This window comes from Rhinopithecus roxellana, chromosome 16 (genome assembly GCF_007565055.1).
Source record: "Rhinopithecus roxellana isolate Shanxi Qingling chromosome 16, ASM756505v1, whole genome shotgun sequence".
In the NCBI taxonomy this organism is placed as follows: Eukaryota; Metazoa; Chordata; class Mammalia; order Primates; family Cercopithecidae; genus Rhinopithecus; species Rhinopithecus roxellana.
The window spans coordinates 12,082,991-12,106,847 of NC_044564.1; the positions used below are offsets into that span (position 1 = coordinate 12,082,991).

The following is a 23,857-nucleotide window of genomic DNA, read 5'->3' on the forward strand; positions in this document are numbered from 1 at the left end:
GATTCATATCTTTTGCCAAAAATTTGGGGAAATTTTGGCTATTATTTACTGAAATGATCTTTCCTCCTTACTCTTTCTCTCATATTCCTCTCTGACTCCCATTGTACATATATCGGTATGCTTGATAGTGTCCCACAGCTTTAAGGCTTTGTTAATTTTTTTCTTTATTCTTTTTTCCTTTCCTTTCCTCCAATGGCATAATTTCAATTGACTTATCTTTACGTGTGCTGATTATTTTTTCTGTCTTCTCAAATATGCAATGAAATTTCTCTAGTGAATTTTTAATTTCAGATGAGATTGGGTTCATTCAGGGTGTTATGGCTGTAGATGGAATTTTTAATTTCAGTTATTGTTCTTTTCAACTCTAATCTTTCTATGTGGTTCCTTTTTTTTTTTTTTTTTCTTTTTTTGAGACAGTGTCTCCTTCTGTTACCCAGGCTGGAGTGCAGTGGCATGATTTCTGCTCACTGCAAGCTTCACCTCCTGGGTTGACGCCATTCTCCTGCCTTAGCCTCCTCAGTAACTGGGACTACAGGCGCCCGCCACCACGCCCGGCTAATTTTTTTGGATTTCTGGTAGAGACAGGGTTTCACCGTGTTAGCCAGGATGGCCTCGATCTCCTGACCTCATGATCTGCCCACCTTGGCCTCCCAAAGTGCTGGGATTACAGGTGTGAGCCACTGCGCCAGGCCTATTTGGTTCATTTTTAGAATTTCTCTTTATTTCTCATTTCTATTTGGTAAGATATCATGCTCATAGTTTCCTTTGGCTCTTTGACCATGGTTTTCTTCAGCTCTTGAGCATATTTAAGACTCGATTCAAAGTCTTTGTATAGTAAGTCCAATGCTTGGGCTTCCTAAGGATGAGTTCCTATTAATTCCTTTTTTTTGTCCCTGTGTATGGGCCACACTTTCTTTGCTTCTTTGCATGCCTTGTAGCTTTTTTGTTGAAAACTGGACATTTCAAATATTATAATGCAGCAACTCTGGAAATCAGATCCCCCCTCACCAGGGATTGTTGCTGCCATCTAAGTGTAATTGCTGTCATTCATTTGGTGACTTTTCTGAACTAACTTTGTATAACCATCCCTTTCCTGTTTCTCAACTGAATTTTCCAATTTTTGTGCTTTTTGTCTCTGTTTCTCTAAGCTTCATTCTAGCTGATTTCCTCAGATCTATCTTTCAAGGAACTAACTCTTTCTTCAGTTTTGTCTAAGCTTGTTTTCCGAGACGGAGTCACACTTTGTCACCCAGGTTGGAGTGCAGTGGTGTGATCTCAGCTCACTGCAATCTCCGCTTCCCGGGTTCAAACAATTCTCTTGACTCAGCCTCTCGAGTAACTGGGATTACAGGTGCGCACCACCATGCCTGGCTAACCCTTTCCCTAAGATTTAAATTTCCATGTAGCTGGTATTTTTTATTTTTCAAAGTTCTGGGATTATTTTCAAATCTTCCAGAAAATTTCGTTAGTCTTTTTTAAAAAAGTTTATTTCATGTTTTTAATCCTTTTACACACACTTATTTTATTGTCTTGGGGCTCCTTCTCTGTGGCTGGGGATATGAGGGAACACAGACAGGGCCATGGTGTCCCAGGACAGCAATGCAGAAAGCCTTCCTGTGGATGGCAAAGCCAAGATGGGCTGGCACATCATCTCCTAAACCATCAGCTTCAGGAATGCCAAGAGCACCTACAAATTCAGCAAGGATCCCAAGAGATTTATAGGACCTTCCAGGCCAGCTCTCTCTCCATTACATCATGATGACTGATTTTTAAAAACAAACTCAATTTTCCCTACCTAGTAATACCTATTTGCCACAGAAAAGTGGAAAAAAACCAATGATGAAAAAGAAAAATAAAATTACCCACGATGTTTATTACCCATATATAGCTGCCATGACCACACCAGCCCGTCTCCCTGGCTCCCTTTCCTGCCTGCGTTTTCTCCCTAGCACGGAACACCATCAGGCACACTGTATGTTTTAGTTATTTATGATCGTCTGTCTGTCCCTAGGAGGGGGTCAGCTAAGGCTTTGTCTTGTTCATTGTTGAATCTGCAGTGTCAGGAGGTGAGAGCATAGAAACTCCATCAGTATCTCTGGAGTGAACGAACGAATGAATGTTCTAGCTTATGAGAGAGTATTTCTACTTCGTTTATCCTCACACCAATCCTATGAGGTAGGTGGGGGGTTTTTTTTTTGTTGTAGTTTGTTTGTTTGTTTTTTTGAGATGGAGTTTTGCTCTTGTTGCCCAGGCTGGAGTGCAGTGGCGCAATCTCAGCTCACTACAACCACTGCCTCCCAGGTTCAAGCGATTCTCCGGCTTCAGCCTCCCGAGTAGCTGGGATTACAGGCATTAGCCACCATGCCTGGTTAATTTTGTATTTTTAGTAGAGACAGGGTTTCTCTATGTTGGTCAGGCTGGTCTCAAACTCCCGACCTCAGGTGATCCACCCACCTCGGCCTCCCAAAGTGCTGGGATTATAGGCATGAGCCACCGCGCCTGGCCTATTTTTTTGTTTTGTTTTGTTTTTTGTTTTCCGAGACAGAGTCTTGCTCTGTCACCCAGGTTGGAGTGCAGTGGTGCGATCTCAGCTCACTGCAACCTCTGCCTCCCAGGTTCAAGCAATTCTCCTGACTCAACCTCCCGAGTAACGGGGATTACAGGTGTGCACCACCATGCCTGGCTAATTTTTGTATTTTTAGTAGTGATGGGGGTTTCACCGTGTTGGCTAGGCTGGTCTGAACTCCTGACCTCGTGATCTGCCTGCCTTGGATTACAGGCATGAGCCACTGCGCCTAGCAGAGGTAGGTATTTATTGTACCCATCTTACAGATGTGAAGACTAAGACTCAGTGGGGGTCACCTGTCCTGTCTTTTTTTTTTCTTTCTTTTTCCAGACAGGGGTCTCACTCTGCTGCCCATGCACTGGAGTGCAGTGGCACAAACACAGTTCACTGCAGTCTCAAGCTCGTTGGGCTCCAGCGACCCTCCTGCCTCAGCCTCCTATGTAGCTGGGACCACAGGTGTGCACCACCACACCCGGCTAAATTTTTGATTTTTCGTAGATACTGGCACTCACTTTGTTGCCCAGATTGGCCTCCAACTACTGGGCTCAAGCAGTCCCCTACCTCAGCCTCCCAAAATGTGGGATTGCAGGTGGAAGCCCCTGGGCCCGGCCCACCTGTCTTCTTGTCCTGCCTGCCTCCTTTTGACTGTCTTTCTGCAACCAATTTATGCAGCTGCAGCATAACTCTCTCTCCCTGTTCACCTGGGCTCCCAGGTTATACCAGAGACCTTTCCACTCCATGTCTTTAAGGACTTTACTATTATTTTTGTGCAAAAATTTTCCATGTTGTGGACGAGAAGAACAGGAAAGTGAGAAGGCTCAATTCTAAGTTCCCTCCCTTTCGTGGGGCTCCCCACCCTTTTCTTTTCTTTTTATTTTTTTGAGACAGAGTTTTGCTCTTGTTGCCCAGGCTGGAGTGCAGTGGCACAATCTCGGCTCACCATAACCTCTGCCTCCCGGGTTCAAGTGATTCTCCTGCCTCAGCCTCCTAAGTAGCTGGGATTACAGGCATGCACCACCACGCCTGGCTAATTTTGTATTTTTAGGAGAGATGGGGTTTCTCCATGTTGTTCAGGCTGGTCTCGAACTCCTGACCTCAGGTGATCTGCCCACCTTGGTCTCCCAAATTGCTGGGATTACAGGTATGAGACACTGTGCCCAGACTCCCCATCCTTTTCTAAGAGAAGTTTAATGAACTTAGATCTGGGCATTTACTTCCTCAAGTGAATGCCTCACCTTCCCCTACCAAGGTGCAGTCTTCTGGAATATATTTTGTAAATGAAATATGAAGCCATATTTGGGTTCATGGCTCAGGCTAGTAATTTAACCTCACTGTGCCTCCATTTTCACCTGTAAAGTAGACATAATCATCCCTACGTCATCGAACTGTTCCGGGATTCAGTAAAATGGTGTACATAAGGCTGTTGACACAGGGCCTGGCACATAGTAGGCACTAATTATTGTATCATTAAAAACCTCTGCTCCGCCACCCTCCAGAGTGCTCTGTAGCCCAGCCTCTGCTTGGTGGAGACAGAAATTCATTTTCTTAAAAAGTTGTGCTGAGAGCTGATCAATCCTGGGGAAAGACACATGATAATGAAACTTTCAAGAAACTGATGTATAAATTTCAGTGCCATAATATAACTGCTCAATGCCTTAAGGCAGGATCCCCAACCCCGGGGCCTTGGACTGTTACTGGTCCATGGCCTGTTAGGAACAGGGCCACACAGCAGGAGGTGAGCAGTTGCGAGCGAGCATTCCCACCTGAGCTCTGGCTCCTGTTAGATCAGCAACGGCATTAGATTCTCACAGGAGCACAAACTGTACTGTGAACTGCGCATGTGAGGAATCTAGGTTGCGTGCTGTTTATGAGAGTCTAATGCCTGATGATCTGAGATGGAACAGTTTGATTCTAAAACCATTATCCGTCCCCACTCATCCATGGAAAAATTGTCTTCCATGGTCCCTGGTGCCAGAAAGGCTGGGGACTGCTGCCTTAAGGGGTGAAGGAGGAGGAGGCAGCTGAGGCCCTGGCTCCTGTACTGGCTGGAGCCTGGCTCTGGGGCCTCCTTTAGATGTGAGCACGTGGCTGCTTCACTGGTAGAGCCTGGGCTACACTGAGGTTTGCAAATAGAGGCTGGAGGGCAGGACAGAGGTGCAGAAGAGAACATTTATTCATTCAACAACTATGTACTGAGCACCCACTAGGTACCAGACACCGTTGAAGGATGTTTAGGGATATCTCATGGACAAGGTGCCTTGCTGTCACAGAACTGTGAGACAGTCCACAAGGAGGCTCAGGAAGTAAAACGTCAAGGTAGAGAGGTGAGTGGTGGCCAAGGAGGCAAAGGCAGCAGCCTGCTCCCGATCACAGTCCCAGCCTTTGCACATGCCCCGCTCCCTTCCCAGAGCTGCGAGATCAGGTTCTATTTTTATCCTCCTGTGACAGGGGAGGAAACCTGGGTCGGGGAGATTAAGTGGCTTCACTTGGGAAACTCAGCAGTACCAGAGGTTGAAACTCCAAGAGCTGAGGCTAGGAAGGGAGAGGATGATGGGCTGTTGGGGGCTGGAGGGGACCACAGAGCCACCCCAAATCCCTTCTCAATGTCAGCCCTGCTGGCTTTCAGCTGTTTGCCACTGTGGCCCCTAAACTAGTCCTCAGAGATAGTAGCACAGGGGCTGAGATGCTCAAATGAGAGTTTCTGTCCTGTTCCCTTACAGATTCTGCTTCCGAGACTTCTCCAGCCTCAGGAAAGTTGGCTCCATGGAACCATCCGGGCCACTCATGAGTGGGTGGGCGGTGGGAAGGGAAAGAAGAAGGGGATCTTGGTTCTTCCATCTGAGCCAGTGCCCAGGGAGGGCCTGGGTTCCTGCCATACTCCTGGGGGTCATCTTAGGGCAGTGGGAGGCCCATCAGGGTTGGGGGCATTTGGTCAGCAGCCTCAGACACATTAGCTGGTCAGGGCAGCCTGCTGTGTGCATGCACCTGGGCTCCTTGAGGTCAAGACCAGGTGGAAAGGCTTTTTGTTCTGGCCTCGGAAGGAGTACAGCGGGGTCTGTGTAGGTGGTGAGGTGGCCATCCTGGTGGCCAGAGTGCTCAAGATACCCAAGGAGATGAGATGCAGACAGCAAGAATGGGTTGCAGCCTCCAAGGTGGCTAACACAGAAGCCTGTAGTTTGAGGAACTACATTGGGGCTTTGGGGACACAACCAGGATGGTAGTTCTAAGGGACCTGCCTGCAGATCCTCACCTCCCATATTCCCCCTCCCCAACCTTCCTGTGCCTGAGGACTGCACTTTGTCCATTTTGCCAACTACAAAGGCACGGCTGGAACCTTGTCCTAGAGTCTTGCCCTGGGGTGTAAGAAGGTCCTGGGCTCCCAGCAGAAACAGAGGGGCAGGGCTGGGAAAGGTGCTGGCTTCTCCTGCAAACTCATCCTAAGACCCCAGGGCTTTGGGGTCTCAGCCCTCCTGCAAATTGGCTTCATGACCTTGGGCAGGACCCTTTGCCTCACTGAGCCTGTTTCACCTGTCAGCCTGGAACAGAACACCTGCCTTCTGGGTGTGCATGGGGTTGAATTGTCTCTATGCTGGCACTCACCTTGTGAATATTGTATAGATGTGTGCATTCCAGGCAGTGGAGCTGCTGCTCAACTTGGAATACACCTGGGGACCCCAGGAGCTTGGGGTGGGTGCAGCCCACACAAAGAAAGTCGACCTTGCAGTTGGCAGGTTCAGCAGGCACCGAGGAACTTTGTTTTGTTTTTGACTTTTTTATTGGGGTCAATATACACAACGTGTAACCACCTTAAGTTACAGCTGGATTAAAATTGATTTATGTGGCCTGGTGCAGTGGCTCACGCTTGTAATCCCAGCACTTTGGAAGGGCGAGGTGGGCGGATCATCTGAGGTCAGGAGTTTGAGACCAGCCTGGCCAACACGGTGAAACCCCGTTTCTACTAAAAAATATAAAACTTAGCCGGGCATGGTGGCGGGTGCCTGTAATCTCAGCTACTCGGAGGCTGAGCCAAGAGAATCGCTTGGACCCGGGAGGTGGACGTTGCAGTGAGCCGAGATCCAGCCACTGCACTACAGCACTCCAGCCTGGGTGACAATAATGAAACTACTTCTCAAACAAACGAAATTGATTTATGTGTAAACCCAAGTGGTCATCACCCAAAACAAGATGCAAAACGTGTCCACGGGCTGAACCTCTCAAGATACACAAAAAGGGCCAGGGGTGGCCCTCTCCCAGAATCTCAGCTTGGGAACCTGGTATCTAGTTGCTGCCCCTCACTGGGCAGATGGGGAAACTGGGGCTTGGGGCGAGAATGTCCCCAGCCCGAGCTGGGAACACCCCTAACTCTTCGCCAGCTCTGGGGACTTGGCGCCCTCTCCAGCCACAGCGAACTTGGGCGCCCGAGCCCCCAGCAAGTCAGGGGTGGGGGAGATGGGGACACAGAGGGCGCGGCTGAGCGCGGCTCCTCCCCGGGCGGGGCCGACCTGCCCGCGCGCGCCGACGCCCCGCCCCCCGCCCCGCGGGCGCGCTCCCGTCAGGCTAATTAGGCGCGCGGTTTGTTTACAAACACGGGCTCCCGGCAGGTGCGCGCCACCCCGCCCGTGCGCGGCCGGGGTTCGAGGGTGGCTCCCGTGGGCCCCGGGGTGCCCGGGAGGGGGCCGCGGTGCTGGCTGCATTCCCGCTTCTTCCACGCCGTCCTGGGGTACCGGAAAATCCGCCGCCAGGCGCCGTCCCCGACACGGGGTGGGGAGAGCCGCGCGGGCCCGGGCGAGGAACGGCCCACGGGGTCCCAGCGTTGCTGCCCTGCCGGGCGGGGGTCGGGCCCCGCCCCCGCGCGCCCCCCGGGCCAGGCCCGCTCTCGGCCGGGTCGGCGGGGCGGGCGGGGGCGCGCGGGGCGGGGCGCGGCGCCGGCGGGGCCGGGACATGTAGTCCGCGCTCTGCGGCCTCCCCTGGGCGGCCCCGGCGCGGGCCCGGCCGCGGACTACGACTCCCGCCAGGCGCCGCGGCGTAGCGCATGAGCCCTGCTCGGCTCCGGCGCGTCTATTATGCTGCCGGGGCCGGCGAGCCAAAGAGGAGCCGGCCGCGCGGGCCGGGAGGGGACGGCCGCCGGAGCCGCGAGGCCAAGTACGCCTTTCTCTTGCTTCCTTGCGCGCGCGGGGCGGCGGGCGGCGGCGGGTCGGGCCGGGCCGGGGAGCGCGGCCCGAGCGCCCCGCGCAGGCCGCCGGCGCGTCCGGGGGAACCGGGAGCCCGGGGCCGCCGCTGCCGCCGCCTTTGTGCGCGGCCACGATGCAACAAAGCGCGGCGGCCGCCCGGGGTCGCGGCGGCGGTAGCGGCGGCGGCGGCGCGGACTCCGCTCCCCTCCGCCCGCTCCCGCCTGGCCGCCTCCGTCCCGGACTCGGGGGCGTCGCTGCGGCCGGGGCGCGCAGCCCGGAGTTGGCGCGGCCCGCGCGCCCCGCGCCAGCCCGGCCTCCGCGCGCCCTCTCTCACGGAAGGGATTTTTTTCCCCCTTTCCTCCGCCCGCCATCTTTCGAAGGGGGGAACCCAGGGAGGACGCGGAGGGGGAAGGTGCGCGCGGCGGCCCCGGCCTGCGGCCGTGCGCTCCGCGGTGCCACTTTCCCCGCGCCTGTCCCGCCGGCTTCTCTCCAGAGCCGTTGCTGGGGCCCGCGCCTGGGGACCGTCGCCGCGCGCCGCTGCCGGGGCGGGGGGCAAGGCTGGGCTCGGGCCTGGGCTCTGCGCGGCCTCCTCCCAGAGTTACGGGCCCAGAGCTGACTTTGAGCCCTCCTGAGTTGTCGGATTATTGCACCCAAACCAGGGGGAGACCCAGTTCCCGTTTTGAAATCAGCCTGAAAATAGCTTAATCCGGGCGAGGACGAGTTGGAGCGGGAGGGTCGGGGGCGCTTCCCCTCCTTCCCACTTTTGGGGGCCGCCGGAGTGACAACGTGATACAAGCCCATCCGGGGAGAAATGCGCACCCCGAACCTTGTACACCCACATGGCCCTGGTGGGCTCCCTGTGAATAAAGCTGGGGCGTGCGGGAAGTCTCATTCCACCGGTTGCTCGTATGGGGGCAGGGCCGGGATGGGGGCTTCGCGCGGCCTCCTTTCCCTGGAGGGCGGGCGTCCCAGAACTCGGCCCGCCGTGACCCACCGGGAGCAGGGACCCGGCGTCCATCGTGTGAGTTCCTCCATTGGACCCAGTGCTTGAGTGGTTGCGATCCTTAATTTTGGTTGAAAGCTTTCTGCTCGGAAATATGTAGCTGGGGTTTCTCTCCCTTACATTAAACTTGGCCATTGTCTGCAAAAGTTAACCAGGAGGGGAGACTGTAGTGCATTGGTGGGCAGAGTAATTGGACTGGAACTGCAAGAGACAGCTTCGCGTGTCCTGCCCTCCCCCGCCCTCCCCTGTGAGAAGAAACAGAAGAGGAAAAGAATTTTCTTTTTCCCTCCTCTTTTGTAGGCTTTTCCCCTTTTTCCTTTAAAATGGAGGGTTTTTTTCTGGGTCCATGCAGTGGCCCCGGGGAGATTCTGAAATCTATGCAAAGTTGTGTGGCATTTTTCTGGGGAAAGTAGTTTGTTACTGGCTTCCAACGGGGTCTAAGGAAGGTCTAAATCCCTGCAAGGGGCTGGCCTCAGGGGTTAGGGACACCTCCCTCCGGGGTCCTTCCCTGGCAGCCCTGATGCAGCCTCTCATTTGCAAATAAAAGTCTGTGTTTGCCGTTTTTCTCTGTTGAGGCCTTGATGTGTGCTGGTGGTTACTGATCAGGAAAGATAAGGCACTCGCTGTGACGGGACAGGCTGCAGGCGAGCGAGGGGCGTTTCTTTCTGACCTTCCCGGTAGCCTCGGAGGCCCAGTGCCTCAGCAGGGCACCGGGTGCCTGGAAAGACTGGGAGGAGCTCCAGCCTGAGCCCTGCCGCTGGGACATCCGGGGAGGAGGGATTTCAAAAGCTTTCTCCGGGTGGGCAGTCACTCCCGTTTTTATTTTTGTTTTGTTTTTAGAAAGCAGAGTAATTATTTTCCTTTGACAACTCGCGCCTGCGTCGGAAGTGAGTGAGCTTTGAATGAGGGACGGGACTTGCAAACACTCCGTGCCCTACACTCTGGAGTAGTCATACCCAGAAAGTGAAAGTGGGGGTGTGCAAAGCGGAGCAGCCAGGCCTGCTGCAGCCTGCGGTCCCTTCCTCTGCCCTCTTCCTCCAGGCTCTGGAGGTGCCAGCCGCAGGAGCCCTGTGCACCAGGCGGGCGGTGATGGCCTCGTCCCATTCCTGGTGCCACCAGGAAGTGCCACCACTTTCTCTGAGGCATGGTGGCTCGGGGTTTCCCAAGTGGGGTGATTGGCACAAAACCAACAGCTGTGCTGTGTCTGTTCAGCCGCTCCTCGGCCCACTTCTCCGGTACTGGGGCGGGGTGTGGGGAGCCGGGGTCTACCTTTCCCAGCGTTGCTGTCTGGGAGGTGGGGGCTTGCCTGAAGTCATGCTGCAGGTCTCTTGGTTTTCAAAGCAGTTAAAGCAGTTGGTCAGAGGATCCTCCTCTTGCTTCCTTGACCCAATCATCAAGGTATAACTGACCTGACGGGGTTCCTGTCCCAGGCAGGTTCCTTTTTTTTTTTTTTCCCCTTGAGATGGAGTCTCGCATTGTCACCCAGGCTGGAGTGCAGTGGCACCATCTCAGTTCACTGCAACCCCCACCTCTTGGGTTCTAGTGGTTCTCCTCCTTCAGCCTCCCAAGTAGCTGGGATTACAGGCGTCTGCCACCATGCACCGCTATTTTTTTTGTATTTTTAGTAGATACAGGGTTTCACTATGTTGGCCAGGCTGGTCTCAAGCTCCTTACCTCGTGATCCACCTGCCTTGGCCTCCCAAAGTGCTGGGATTATAGGCATGAGCTACCGCGCCTGGCCGGCAGGTCCCTTATACCACAAAGCCAGTGTCTGGTTGAAGCTAAAAGGTAACTGGATGAATCAAGGCAGAATGCAAAGCTTCTTGCCATAAGAAGGTTTTGGAACTAGTTGGTCTGCCTGGGGCCTTCCTGACCCCTGTGGCTCCGCCCCCTTGTTGGAGCAGAAGAGATGTACAGGTGGCAAAGCATGGTGGGGCGCCAGGTGCATTTGGGTCAGCATTTGCCAAGAATGGCCTTGCTCCTGTGTTTTTGTTGGTACTGCCACCTTGTAGAGGTGCCCAGCTGGTGGTGGAGCATAGGGCTTTCTTTGCCTCTCCTTTCTGTGAAATCATGGGCCCCTGTGCCCGGGCCTCCCTGCTCTGGTTCCTGGACTCCTGCCATCTGAGATGCTTGAGGGCTCGCTTATTTGTTTGTTTGTATTTTTAGTAGAAATAGAGTTTCACCATGTTGGCCAGGCTGGTCTCAAACTTCTGGCCGTAAGTGACCCACTCGCCTCAGCCTCCTGAAGTGCTGGGATTACAAGCATGAGCCACCATGCTTGGCCACGATCCTTAAGAGCTCATTTATTTATTTATTTTGAGACAGAGTCTCATTCTGTTGCCCAGGCTGGTGTGTCATGGCATGATTTCCCCTCACTGCAACCTCCACCTCCTGGGTTCAAGCAATTCTCCCTGCCTCAGCCTCCCAAGGAGCTGGGGTTGCAGGTGCCTGCCACCACGCCTGGCTATTTTTATTTTTATTTTTTGGTAAAGATGGAGTTTCGCCATGTTGGCCATGCTGGTCTTCAACTCCTGACCTCAGGTGATCCACCCATCTGAGCCTCCCGAAGTGCTGAGATTATAGGTGTGAGCCACCATGCCCGAGAGCTCTTTTAAAGAGACAGTGTCACATTTTGGGCCATTCACCTGTTGATGGTTTAAATTGTGAGTCTTCTGGCCACTGCTGATTGAGCTCCCAGTGGAGACAGGACCTGTGCGTGTGATTGGAGGCTCGGACCCTGTTGTGTCTGTGCTGTTGGCTGTCTGCATCTGGTACCAGCCTGTGGCTGTTCCCTGAGAGTCAGTTCACAGGCTGCCTCCTCGTGGGGCCTTCGGAGCCTTGTGTTGCGAAGACGGGGCTTGGAACAAGCCCCCGCCCCCCTCCTTGCTGCAGGCCCCTAAGATACTGAGTTCGTCAGAAGTTAATGAAGTGTCGTGGGGACAACTTCTCCAGCCACTTGGAAAAGTGTCCTGCTGAGGGTGCGGTGATGTTCAGAAGTTGCCGGCTGGGTCTTTCTGAGTGTGGCTTGTTAACCAGCTGCAGCATTTCCCAGAGCACCCGGTGGACTCGGGTGTGATCTGCAGAGGCGGCTGCTGGTCGGGCCTGGAGTCTGGGGCAGAGGGAGTGCCCTCGGTGCACCTATGAGGACCTGGGGCTCCGAGTCGGTACCTAGGAGCTGCGGGATCGGGGACGGGACGTCCTTAGCCTCTGTGTGAGCACTGACCGAGATGAGGCACAGATACATCTGTGCGGGGTGCCTGGCCCCTGCAGGAGTGTTGAGTGTTGTAGCTGTAACCTGTCATGTGGCAGAAGGAAGAAGAATCTGCCATAAGCAGCTGAGGGGATGCTCTCCCTGTGGCATGCGTCCCTGCAGCCCTGGCCTGACAATCCTACAGGGAGCAAAATGCTCAAAGGGGCACCTGTGTGAGCCTGCGGGTCCACGGTGCCACCCGCCCCCATCTGCCCACACCACAGGACTGAGCCCTGGGTGCACTGACCAGGCCCTTGCTGGTGCCAGGGGCTGGGTAGGAGACAAGGGTCAAGCACAGTGGCTCTGTGGGCTGTGGACTCACAGACAGGTGTGCTGCACGCCCATGCTCTGCTCTTAGCTCTGCCTCCGGTCTGTCCGGGCAACAGACCTGGGGGCTCCCTGCAGTCCTCCGCGTTTGTGGTTGGGGGCGGGCAGAGAACATGGACGAGATAACCAAGGGGATGGTCTGAGAGCTGTGGCCCTGCTGGCGCCTTGTCCTGACTTGGCATGGCTGGGTGGGAGAGCGGTAAGGCCAGGCTTGACTCCTTGGCCGGGGTGTTTTGTGAGTTTGGCTCTCGGCAGGCCGGCCGAGAGGAGATGGAGCAGACAGATGGGTGCTGGGTGGGCCCGCCGCAGCTTTGTTTTAGGAAGTGCACGGTCGGCGGAGTTCCAGGGCCTGACCCTGAGGCTGTGTCCCTCTGAGAGCACGGTGTCCCCTTCCCTGTAAAGGGCCAGGTGCTGTCCTCACTCACTGCCCCTCTGAAGAGAGTCCCCTGCCTGAGTCGTGGCTCTCCTGCCCTTCCCAGCCCTGTGGGAGACCCTGACTACGTGGCAGTGGCCCTCCCAACCCGTGTCTATGGGGCTGGCTTCCTCGTTCCCACTGTGTGCAGAGGAGGGTCAGGCCTCCTTACGCCCCTCATGAGGGTCCCACAGGGGTAGAGAGGCGGGTGGGGACAGAGCTTGGAAGAGGTGATAGGGTGTGGCTAGAAGGCTGTGGGGGCATCATGGCAGGAAGGGAAACCTTCTGAGAGGCCATTCTCCCAGGGCCGTGGGGCCATGGAGAAGCACAGGCCCTGGGTTCAGAAAGCAGGAGGCGTATGAGGTCTTAGGTCTGGAAGGCACTGGGGGGTGCAGAATGGGGAGAACTGTGGGGTACGGGGATAGTCACGGGAGAGGCGGTACTGGCAGCTGCAACCTGCCCAGTGCGTCTGGGGCCATGCCCCAGGACAGCCCCACCAGTCCGCTGAAGCACCCGGGGACAGGGCTGGGTCTGTAGACAGGCGGCCAGGCAGCTGTGGGAGAGCAAGTGCGCTGTGCATGGGGGCTCACGGCACCGGGCAGAGTCCCCTGAGGAGTAGGCGCCAGGACTGGCCGTGCCTGCTCGGGTGGGGCCCTTGATGCCCAGCTGCCCTCCCCAGGGCTCCTCCAGGGCGACAGGGGGCCCCCAACCCCCGACTTCTCCCCTGGCTCCACAGAAGGAAGCAGTTGGCTCCGTCTGTCACTGAAGGCAGCCCTGCCCGGACAGATCCAGTTTCCCGAGTCCTGGAGGGTGGCCCCAGGGTGGCCGCTGGTCACCACGTGGGCCAGGGAGGAGGCCCCTCTGGCCGCCTGGGGACAGGTGCTCGGTTGGCCGGGTTAGTTTCGGGTGTGGGGGCAGCAGGCTGGGGTCCCTTCTCACAGGCTCAGCTCCTTCCTGCCACAGGCAATCACAGCACCGCTCCCAGCATTATCCCGAGAATTCTGGGGCTGTGGGGTGCTGGCGGTGAGTCTGGCGTGGATGTCCAGCTTTGTTCAAGCTGGCTCTGGCCTTCTCTGCCTGGGTGACCTTGTGCCCCTTAACCTCTGAGCGTCCCCTCCACCTATGGAAGATGGTGCTCATCTGACCCCCACTGATGCAGGACAGAGTCCAGGAGACAGGCTGGAGTGCCGCAGTGGGGGCCACCCAGTCAGGGACATGGGGACCCTCAGGGTACAGAGGCCCAGGGCTATGGAAATCCCAGGGCTGGAGACCCCTGGGGAATGGGGAACCCCTCGGAAAGGCCTCCCCTCGTTTCCTCCAGCACCCCCACCCCTGGTTCTGGTGCTCCTGTCTCCCACCCTTTAGCTGGCAGGCCCGGCTGAGCCCCTGCAGAGCTGTGTAGCCTGTCCCTCCCTGCCACCGCTCCTCCTGACCCATGCTATAGCCGGAGTGGCCTTGGCAGGCCGTCCTTCCAGCCCTGCCTGTTTGCTGAAAGCTGGGACTCCTCCTTCCTGGACCCCAAATAAGGGCTTTGTGTTCTGGGGCCAAACCAGGCTGGAGATGGCCCCATGGTCCAGCCGCTGCCCCTTGGCTGGTCTGCCCCAGGGTATGGCATTGGGGACAGCACCCCTCTGTCCTCCGTCTGTGGAGTGCCTGAAGGCTGTGCTGCTGTGCTGGCCAGGTGGTGTGCCTGCTCCTGCCTCTAGGTCCCTGATCCCCAGGAGGGCCGTGGAACGGCGGGAGGGGTCAGGGAGGCTGCTGCCGGCTTTTCTGGGTGTTTTCTTTGGTGGCAGCTTTACAGATTCCCATTCCTTCCCTGTTTGTCCACAGCCCTGAAACGATCCAGGACTCAGCATCTTTTCTGATAAATTCTGGGCTGGGTCAGCCTAAAGGGGGCTGAATTTCTGCTTTTCATTCAGGTCCTCCTGTGCCCTATGGAGAGGAAGGCGGAGTCCAGGGACCTTGGGAGGGGTTCGGGGGAGCACCCACAGCTTCTGGGCCAGAGGTGTGCCTGCCTGGGGCCACACAGCAATGGTGAGGATAGGTAGGACTCGGGCCACCTCACCAACATCCCTTCCATATCCAGCACAGAGCCCCTCCTGGATAGGGCATGAGTGGGACCCAGGGAGGGGGCTAGTCAGTGTTCGGGGAGGCTGGCCATTGCCCTCCCTGCTGGCTACCTTGGAAATCTCCGTGGCATTCCAGATCGTGCGTGTGTGTGTGTGTGTGTGTGTGTGTGTGTGTGTGTGTGTGTGTGTGTCAGGGGCTTGCTCTGACATCCAGGCTAGAGTGCAGCAGTGCGATCACAGCTGACTGTGTCCTCATGCTCCCAGGCTCAAGTGAGCCTCCCAACCTCAGCCTCCTGAGTAGCTGGGATTCTAGGTGCACCACCAGGCCTGGCTAATTTTTTAAAATTTTCATAGAATCAGAGACTTACTATGTTGCCCAGGCTGGTCTTGAACTCCTGGCTTCAGGGGATCCTCCTGCCCCTCCCAAGGTGCTCGGGTCACAGGCCTGAGCCACTGCGCATGGCCTGGGTCCTTGAGGATCTCACCAGACCCACTCACTGCTGAGTTTTTTGCTCGGCGTTCGAGGACTTTTGTGGTTTGTCTGAGTTTCCTCTCTGGGCAGTTTCAGATCCTCTTGTGTCTAAGGCAGGCTGCCTGCTCACTCCGACTTTCACCCGACTGGCAAGGGTGGCCTCTGCCTCTCTCTCTGCTGGGCCCGGCAGGCAGTGCCTGTGGGCTCTATAGCATGGGCTTCGTGGGCAGCTGAGTGGGAGACCCGGGGAGGTGGGCCCCAGGGAGGATCTCTGAGCCTCCGCCTCCTCCTCTGGGAGATGGAGCTCCATCCCTGTCCTGTGGCACCCTGGGGAGAGCAGCAATAGCACATCTGGCTCCCCAGGCCTGTCCCCAAAGGACCCACAGCTTCCCTGCCACGGTCCCAGGGATGGAGTGCGTTTGCTGAGGATGAGGCTGCTGCTGTGACAGGCAGCTAATGGCCAGGCTGCCTTCCTGAGGGGGGCTTGCCCACACAGCAAAGAGCCCCTCAGAACGAAGCAGCTGCCAGCAGGCTGTGTGGGAGCCCCTCACCACGGGAGGACTGAGTGGTGAAATTAGTTCTCCTGCCCTGTCTCCCACCCTTCAGCTAGCAGGCCTGGTTGAGCCCCTATACATGCTCACAGACCCTTCAGGTTCACTTTCTAGCACACTGGCTTCCGGCCCCGCCAGTGTCCAGGGTCCCTGTGAGCCCTGGCTTGCCCCCCCGCACCCCGCCGCTTCCCGAGAAGAGGAGCAAGGGTTTACCCCCAGGAGACCACACCCGCTTCTGCTGCACATTCCCGCAGGGCAGGTACGAGGGGTAAAGGAGGGATAGCAACACGAAGGTTTCGTGTGTCTAGACTTTAAGGCACAGGGTTCTCTGGCACTGCTGCCTTCCTCCAAGTCACTCCACCTGAGTCCATCTGCCCCACCCTGCCCCACTTCCTCACAGGCGGCTCCTCAGCTTCTTCCCCATCCCATGAAGGTGGAGAGTGGGTACAAGGCAGAACCCTGGATCCCACAGTTGCTGTGAGGACACAGCATGCAGTGTGTGTGTGGAGGAACGGGGTGCTGGGGGCCTGGGGAGAAGGGAGGTGCGCCCTCTTCCCTCTGAGAAGCTTCCGCGGGCAGGAGCAGCTCTGGGCTGGCCCGTTTCTTCCAGACCCCACTCATTTTCACCCCTCATATTATGAAGCACATTCCAGACACGTTTAATTCGTAGAACTTTCAGTCCAAATCCCTGAAAGATGAGGACTTTGGAAAGGTTATAACCACCATGCCACCGCACCCTCGGTACTAACTCTGGTTCCAGAAATACAGCCAGTGTTGAATCAGTGCCCCTTGACTCCTCCAGCAGGCTCTGCCAGCACAGCAGCCCAAGGCACAGCCACTAGTGCCCAGCTTTGCTTCACATCCAGTGCCACTGCCTACACCAGCCGTGGGGCCCAGACCACCCCTTCCTGGACTGTAAAACGGAGCCCTCTTTGGCCACCCGCCCACCCTCCCTCTTGGTGACACAGTGGGCTGAGCAAGGGACTGGACCCTTTACAGCTGATGCAAGGCTGCCCATAGTTTGAACCTGTGTCTCTCTGCAGAATACCGGGTTTGATTTGTGATGTCATCTCAGACCCTGGGGTAGGGGTGCGGGTAGGAGAGACACCTCCACCCCCTGAGGAAAGGCTCCCCTTGTGGGTTTGACTTTCTGAAATCCAGAAAGTTGACAGTCACGACAGGAGTAGAGGCAGGTGACACGGAGTGGTCAGACTCCGGCCTGGGGGGATAGGGCTGTAACAGTGAGGGGGCTGGTCCCTGGCGTCCAGACGTGATCCTTCTGTTTACTTTGTTTCTGGGAGCTGGGAGAAGTAAAGGCCATGTTTGTTTTGGGCAGATGTGTTCTGAATGTCCAACACTGCCAGCCACGCTCCCAGTGTTACACCTCTGTTCGTCCACGTGGCACCTTGGAGTGATGCAAGGTCCTCCTCCCTTTGCTGTGGCCCCGGGTGACTTGGGATCTAGGGATACCTCCTTTTCTCCCCGGCCAAGGGGGCCCATGGTCACACCCAGTTCTAGCCACTGGCTAGGACGTCCCAGCCCCCAGAATGTCCTTGCATGAGTGAAGCTGTGGCTTGTGGGGGGCATGACTCTCATGCCTGCCCATGGGCTGTGGTGGGAAGCACTCGGCGGATGACGGCCTTACTGAGCTCTCAGCACAAACCGTCTCTTAACTTCACAGCGAGGTCAGCCGGGGGTGGAGAGCCGGGCTGTGGATCCTGGTGTGCCTACACCCGGGTGCTCCATGCCTCCCTTGCAGGGCCTCTGTGTCTGGTGTGCGGACCGCATAGTGGCCCCCTACCGCCTTTCTGCATGGCCTCTGTGTCTGGTGTGCGGACCCCATAGTGGCCCCCCACCGCCTTTCTGCATGGCCTCTGTGTCTGGTGTGCGGACCCCATAGTGGCCCCCCACCGCCTTTCTGCATGGCCTCTGTGTCTGGTGTGCGGACCCCATAGTGGCCCCCCACCGCCTTTCTGCATGGCCTCTGTGTCTGGTGTGCGGACCCCATAGTGGCCCCCCACCGCCTTTCTGCATGGCCTCTGTGTCTGGTGTGCGGACCCCATAGTGGCCCCCCACCGCCTTTCTGCATGGCCTCTGTGTCTGGTGTGCGGACCCCATAGTGGCCCCCCACCGCCTTTCTGCATGGCCTCTGTGTCTGGTGTGCGGACCCCATAGTGGCCCCCCACCGCCTTTCTGCATGGCCTCTGTGTCTGGTGTGCGGACCCCATAGTGGCCCCCCACCGCCTTTCTGCATGGCCTCTGTGTCTGGTGTGCGGACCCCATAGTGGCCCCCCACCGCCTTTCTGCATGGCCTCTGTGTCTGGTGTGCGGACCCCATAGTGGCCCCCCACCGCCTTTCTGCATGGCCTCTGTGTCTGGTGTGCGGACCCCATAGTGGCCCCCCACCGCCTTTCTGCATGGCCTCTGTGTCTGGTGTGCGGACCCCATAGTGGCCCCCCACCGCCTTTCTGCATGGCCTCTGTGTCTGGTGTGCGGACCCCATAGTGGCCCCCCACCGCCTTTCTGCATGGCCTCTGTGTCTGGTGTGCGGACCCCATAGTGGCCCCCCACCGCCTTTCTGCATGGCCTCTGTGTCTGGTGTGCGGACCCCATAGTGGCCCCCCACCGCCTTTCTGCATGGCCTCTGTGTCTGGTGTGCGGACCCCATAGTGGCCCCCCACCGCCTTTCTGCATGGCCTCTGTGTCTGGTGTGCGGACCCCATAGTGGCCCCCCACCGCCTTTCTGCATGGCCTCTGTGTCTGGTGTGCGGACCCCATAGTGGCCCCCCACCGCCTTTCTGCATGGCCTCTGTGTCTGGTGTGCGGACCCCATAGTGGCCCCCCACCGCCTTTCTGCATGGCCTCTGTGTCTGGTGTGCGGACCCCATAGTGGCCCCCCACCGCCTTTCTGCATGGCCTCTGTGTCTGGTGTGCGGACCCCATAGTGGCCCCCCACCGCCTTTCTGCATGGCCTCTGTGTCTGGTGTGCGGACCCCATAGTGGCCCCCCACCGCCTTTCTGCATGGCCTCTGTGTCTGGTGTGCGGACCCCATAGTGGCCCCCTACCGCCTTTCTGCATGGCCTCTGTGTCTGGTGTGCGGACCCCATAGTGGCCCCCTACCGCCTTTCTGCATGGCCTCTGTGTCTGGTGTGCGGACCCCATAGTGGCCCCCTACCGCCTTTCTGCATGGCCTCTGTGTCTGGTGTGCGGACCCCATAGTGGCCCCCTACCGCCTTTCTGCATGGCCGCTGTGTCTGGTGTGCGGACCCCGTGGGGGCCCTGCAGTCAGCCCTTTTGGAGTCTCCACTGAACCTTGGGTTCTGGAGGGGCCTTGTGGCGGGTGGCTGGTCCTGCCCTGGGCTGCCTTTGTGTCCTTGCTGGCCGTTGGGGGTGGGGGGAGCAGGAGCGCCTCGTTCTTCAATTGCCCAGGGTCCTCTTGCTGTGTGGCCGCCTGCAGGCTGAGGAACCTGGGATAGGAAGCCCAGGGTCTTGATCCTAGGCTGTGCCTCTACTGCCCACTGCTGAGCGCTTTGTGTCCCAAAGCGTCTGCGCTCAGGTGGCACTCCGGAGGTGAAGGAGGAAGGGGCCTCAGCTTAGTCGTCTGTACATGTGCACAATCATTCTGAGCTTGCAGGTTTGTTGTGGGGATTGCGGGGGTCTCGGCATCAGTGAGCTGAAGGGTTTGTGGCCCTGGCCGACCACCTGTGCTGGTTGTGGTGTTCCCTCCACTGTCTGCTCCCACCCCACCTCACCCCGCAGAGGAGCCACCGACGTCTGGGCCAGAGGGCAGAGGTGGGGTGAGCATGGTGTGAAAGCACCTGGCTGTCCTGCTTGTGCATCCTCTGGGGTGCTCAGAGGCTGGGGTAGGGTGATCCCACCACCGTCGTTCTCTTGTTGGAACCTCCACGTCGATTTGTACCTTCGTCCATCAGTGATTTTCAGCTGGCCTGGCCGGTGTCTGTTTCATTGTAATCTCTGTGTGGAAACCTCAGTTGCCTTTCACATCTCGGGGTGGGGTCCCGAGCTGCCCGCACAGACGTGGAAGGTGCCTGGGCTCTGGTCGGGAAGCTGTTTGCCTCATCTCGTTTCCGCCGCCCTAAGGGAGGTCTTTCAAGGTGGTCTGCAGGTCGCTCTGGTTCTTTCCAGTGTCTGTGTGGGGCTCCCTTGCACAGAGGCCTTCTGGTTTCTTCATCTTCTCTGTCTGGACAGTTGAGACACCAAGGGTGGCAGAGCCAGGCGCTGGCTGAGGTTTTTGTCTGTCCACCCACTGCACTTGGAGGGGAGGCGTCTGCGGACGGGACTGGCCTTCAGCCCCAGAGGGGATGATGTGGGGTGAATGTGCTGTGGACGGGGACCTGAGGCACTGAGCCCGTCTCAGCCGTCCCTCCCCCGAGGACTCTGAGAGTCGCACACTCTCCCACAGGGAGGGGTCGCCCTGGGCTCTCACCTGACTCGTCTTCTGGTCTCGTCTTGCCCGGCGTGGTCCTTACTAGGTGGTGGGTCTCGGTACCTGGTAGTGGAGAGGGCTTGAAGGGGATGCCACCCCTTTGCCCTCTGGCTGCCCTCCCTCCCTGCCCCTCCCACTGGCTGGTGCCAGGCTGCCTGGGGGCTCCACTTCTGTGCTGAGGGCTTCTTGGGGAGGCAGGGCCACTTATCATGGCATTGTGTTGTCCTCAAGATTTTGCAAAAATCTGAGTGTGTGTGGGGTAGGTGTCTCAGAGGGCAGGGTTTGTGTTCCAGGAGAGGAGAGGTGAGGTCACCATACCTCGCCACCGGGGGTGGGGCAGTCGCCTGCCAGTGTGTGCCAGGGGCTTTTTACACTGCACCCCTCAGCCTTCCAGGTCTTGCTGGGGTCGGTGTGTTTCTGCCAGGTAGCAGAGCTGAAGGCGAACTGCACCCTCAGGGCCTGTAGTGACCACTGGCATTCAGTGAGCGCATGCTGGCACCAGGCGCAGCCCTAGAGCTTTAACCACATTGGCCAGGATTTCCCTGGCAGCACCAGGAGGGCTCCTGGGCTGGGCCTCGGGCGGCTCTGCAGTGGCTGGTGGGCTTGTGCCAACCAGAGCCCAGGGCGCTCCTCCCTCTGCCTTGCTCAAGCTCACAGTCCATGGCTGGGCGGGGCTGCCTTCCCCACCCAGGACGAGGCCTGCACTCCAGTGTCCATGGCCGGAGCTGGGCTCCTACTCAGCCTCTGGTTTGGAACAGTAGGCGGGTGGCTGGAAGTGGGTGGCTTGAAGGGCCTCATCTGGCCAGGCGTTGTGTCCCGACGGCAGCAGAAGCAGGCCCCCACGCTGAGCTGTGACCGTCTATCCTCATGCTTGGAGGAAGCTGGCCTGCAGCCTGGGAGCCTTCCTTTGTCCCATGACCACTCCCACACCCCCAAAGGTCAGTTTCAGCCCCATTTCCTGGCTCCTGGACCTGTGTAGCAGCAGTGGGTACTGGGAATTTCCCCCCATAACTGACACCTGGGAGCCGACATCTGGGCCCTGGGAGGCGGCAGCAGCACAGCCTGGGCCTTCTGTCGGTGCTGCAGCAGGCTCAGCGGAGCTGCGTGTGGTGCTTGGTGCCCGTCACTGGCGTGAGCTCTCTCTGTGCCTGACTCTTCCAGCGTCAGGAGCCTCGTGGGGAAGTGGAAGGACTAGGTCGTGTGGCTGGCCCCAGCATCTGTGCTGCCTGGGGCCCAGCAGAAAGGGTGTTCTGGGAGGTACCTGGAGACCTTGGAAGGGCAGGAGCCTGCTGCTGTCCAGACATTGAGGGAGGGCCGCAAGTCACAGGAGACAGGACACAGGTCTCAGGACTCGGGGTCGTCCCAGGCCCCGGGGTCGTCCCAGGCCCCACCAGCCAGGGTGGGGCTGGACTCACTTTCACTCTGAGTCACATGGAGCGCCTGGGAGGTTTTGAGCAGACCAGTGACTTGATCTGACTTGGTTTTAACAGGATCACCCTGCGGTACGGGCTAGGCGGTCCTTGCGGGGCAGAGCAGGGAACCCTGCTGGGAGGGCTTCACAGAAATCGTAGCAAGTGGTGGTGGCAAGGGGCAGTGCCGCCACCCTCTGGGCTGGGGCAGCAGGAAGAGAGGCATTTGGGGGACCCCAGGTTTGTGCCCAGCACAGCAGCTCTGTGTCCGGGGTGAAGACACAGAAACCGGCGCAGCTGCCCTCCCCACCAGGGTTGCAGCCTGGGGCTGTGAGCAGCGGCTTGGTGAGATGGAGGGGCATGGAGGCACCCGCTCACCCCAGGAGGGCATGGAAGAGGTTGGGTATGAGGGGCTTCCCTGGATGAGACCTTGGCACAGGTGGGCGCCCCTGGAGTTGAGACACGTTCTCTCGTGCAGGCATGCTTGGTGGGTGAGCTGCGTTGCGTGTAGCTTTGAAGCCCTTTCCACTCTGGGGTGGGGTGGGAGGAAGTGAGGTTGCCATGCAGGGTGCTGACAACATCGAACATCCAGCTTGGGGAGGGGCTCCTGGTTTGCAGCATTTGCCCATTGCTGGGGTGTAATTGCCAACCGGGGCAGATTTCAGGAGATCAACCAGATGTCAGCTAGCTCACAAACTTTCCTAGTCTTGACTGTCTACCCTGAGCATCTACAAGTGGCTGGTTCTGGGGCTGGAGCCGGCTCCTCCCACGGCAGAGCTGCTGCCTGTGCTCCGAGGGGAGCCTGCAGCCCTGACCTGTCTGTCAGTTATACGAGTGCGGGAAAGGCCCAAATGGCAGCAAGGTACGAGGCTGAAGTTGAAGTGCCCGGCGCCGGGTTAGGGCTCCTCACGTCTGCCCCACACCTTTACAGGTAGACCCGGGGCCACGCCGCAGGGCCCTGGCCGTGGTTGGAGGCCTGCATGCATTCTCCACTCTGCAGCGTTCCTGTGGGCGCCCCCGACTGTCTGTGCCCTCCTGGGACAGGCAGGGTGGCGGTGGCCTCTTCCTGCCAGCCCTGCCTGTGGCCAGCCAGTCGGGGCCAGGGAAGCCCCAGCATCTTGCATGTGCAGAGCTCCCTGTGGTCAGCTGAGGTGCAGAGGTCGGCAGGGTCTGAGCTGCTGCTCCCACCTCTCTGATTGGCCGAGAGTCAGGCCAGGTCACAACCACGCTGCCATCACAAACCTTGGCTTGTTCTCCTGGTTACGGTAGAACCTCACTGCTTGGCCTCACTTGGGGGTGCCACCTCCCCGCACTGTGTTTGGGTCTGCAAACGTCTGTGTTGTGCTGGCCCCACTTCCCGTGGCTGTGTTGGGCCCACATCGTGGCTGTCCACTCATGGGTCACTCTTCAGAACATTGTCATAGCCAAGCTGTCAGAGCCCCGTAGCAACTAGTCGGCCCCCACGAGTGGTTGGTTGGTGGGCAGAAGGCTGCCAGTGGCTGAGTCCCTTGACACACCTGCCTCCCAGCGTGTGCCCCAACCCCCCACCTGGGAGCAAATGGCGTGTGCCTGAGCTCCCTCCGCCGCCCAGGCCTTCCCTCCCGGGCCTGAGAGCAGTGGTTGGAGAGTCGTCCTGAGCTGGTGGCGCTTGGCTTGAGCAGCTCTCCCGACAGCCGCTCACCTGGGTGGCTGGGCAACGGGGGTGAGTGAGTGGAGCAGGCCCTGCTGGGGCTCGACAGGTGCCCTCTGGAGCCTGCCGCAGCTGGGAGAGTTGGGGTCCCCAAGGTGACTGGCCTGCCTCTCTGTTGCGCTTCCTCCCTGCAGTTGTCGCCTGGTTGGGCCTGGAAATGGGACGTCGCGCCTCCTCAGGGAGTGTAGAAGCAGCCAGGGCCTCTCCAAGCCGCTGCTGTGACAGAAAGTGAACCAGCTGCCAGAGGATGTCCACCACCACGACAGTCGCCCCCGCGGGGATCCCGGCGGCCCCGGGTCCTGTGAACCCACCGCCCCCGGAGGTCTCCAACCCCAGCAAGCCCGGCCGCAAGACCAACCAGCTGCAGTACATGCAGAATGTGGTGGTGAAGACGCTCTGGAAACACCAGTTCGCCTGGCCCTTCTACCAGCCCGTGGACGCAATCAAACTGAACCTGCCGGTGCGTAGCTGCTGCCTCCCCAAGAGCCA

General features: G+C 58.2%; 1 protein-coding gene across 2 annotated transcripts in view; it reads left to right on the forward strand.

Annotated features, from left to right (window-relative positions):
* Nucleotides 1-7,529: 7,529 nt before the first annotated feature.
* The window catches only part of BRD3 (bromodomain containing 3), a 39,265-nt gene continuing 22,937 nt past the window's right edge, over nucleotides 7,530-23,857 (forward strand). The window contains exons 1-2 of one of the 2 annotated variants that reach the window (XM_030919561.1): nucleotides 7,530-7,708; nucleotides 23,503-23,828. In XM_030919561.1, coding sequence (XP_030775421.1) covers nucleotides 23,616-23,828 — 213 coding nt within the window. In that variant the 5' untranslated portion in view covers nucleotides 7,530-7,708; nucleotides 23,503-23,615. The remainder of the gene's footprint in view (nucleotides 7,709-23,502; nucleotides 23,829-23,857) is intronic. The other variant, XM_030919560.1, reaches the window with a different exon arrangement.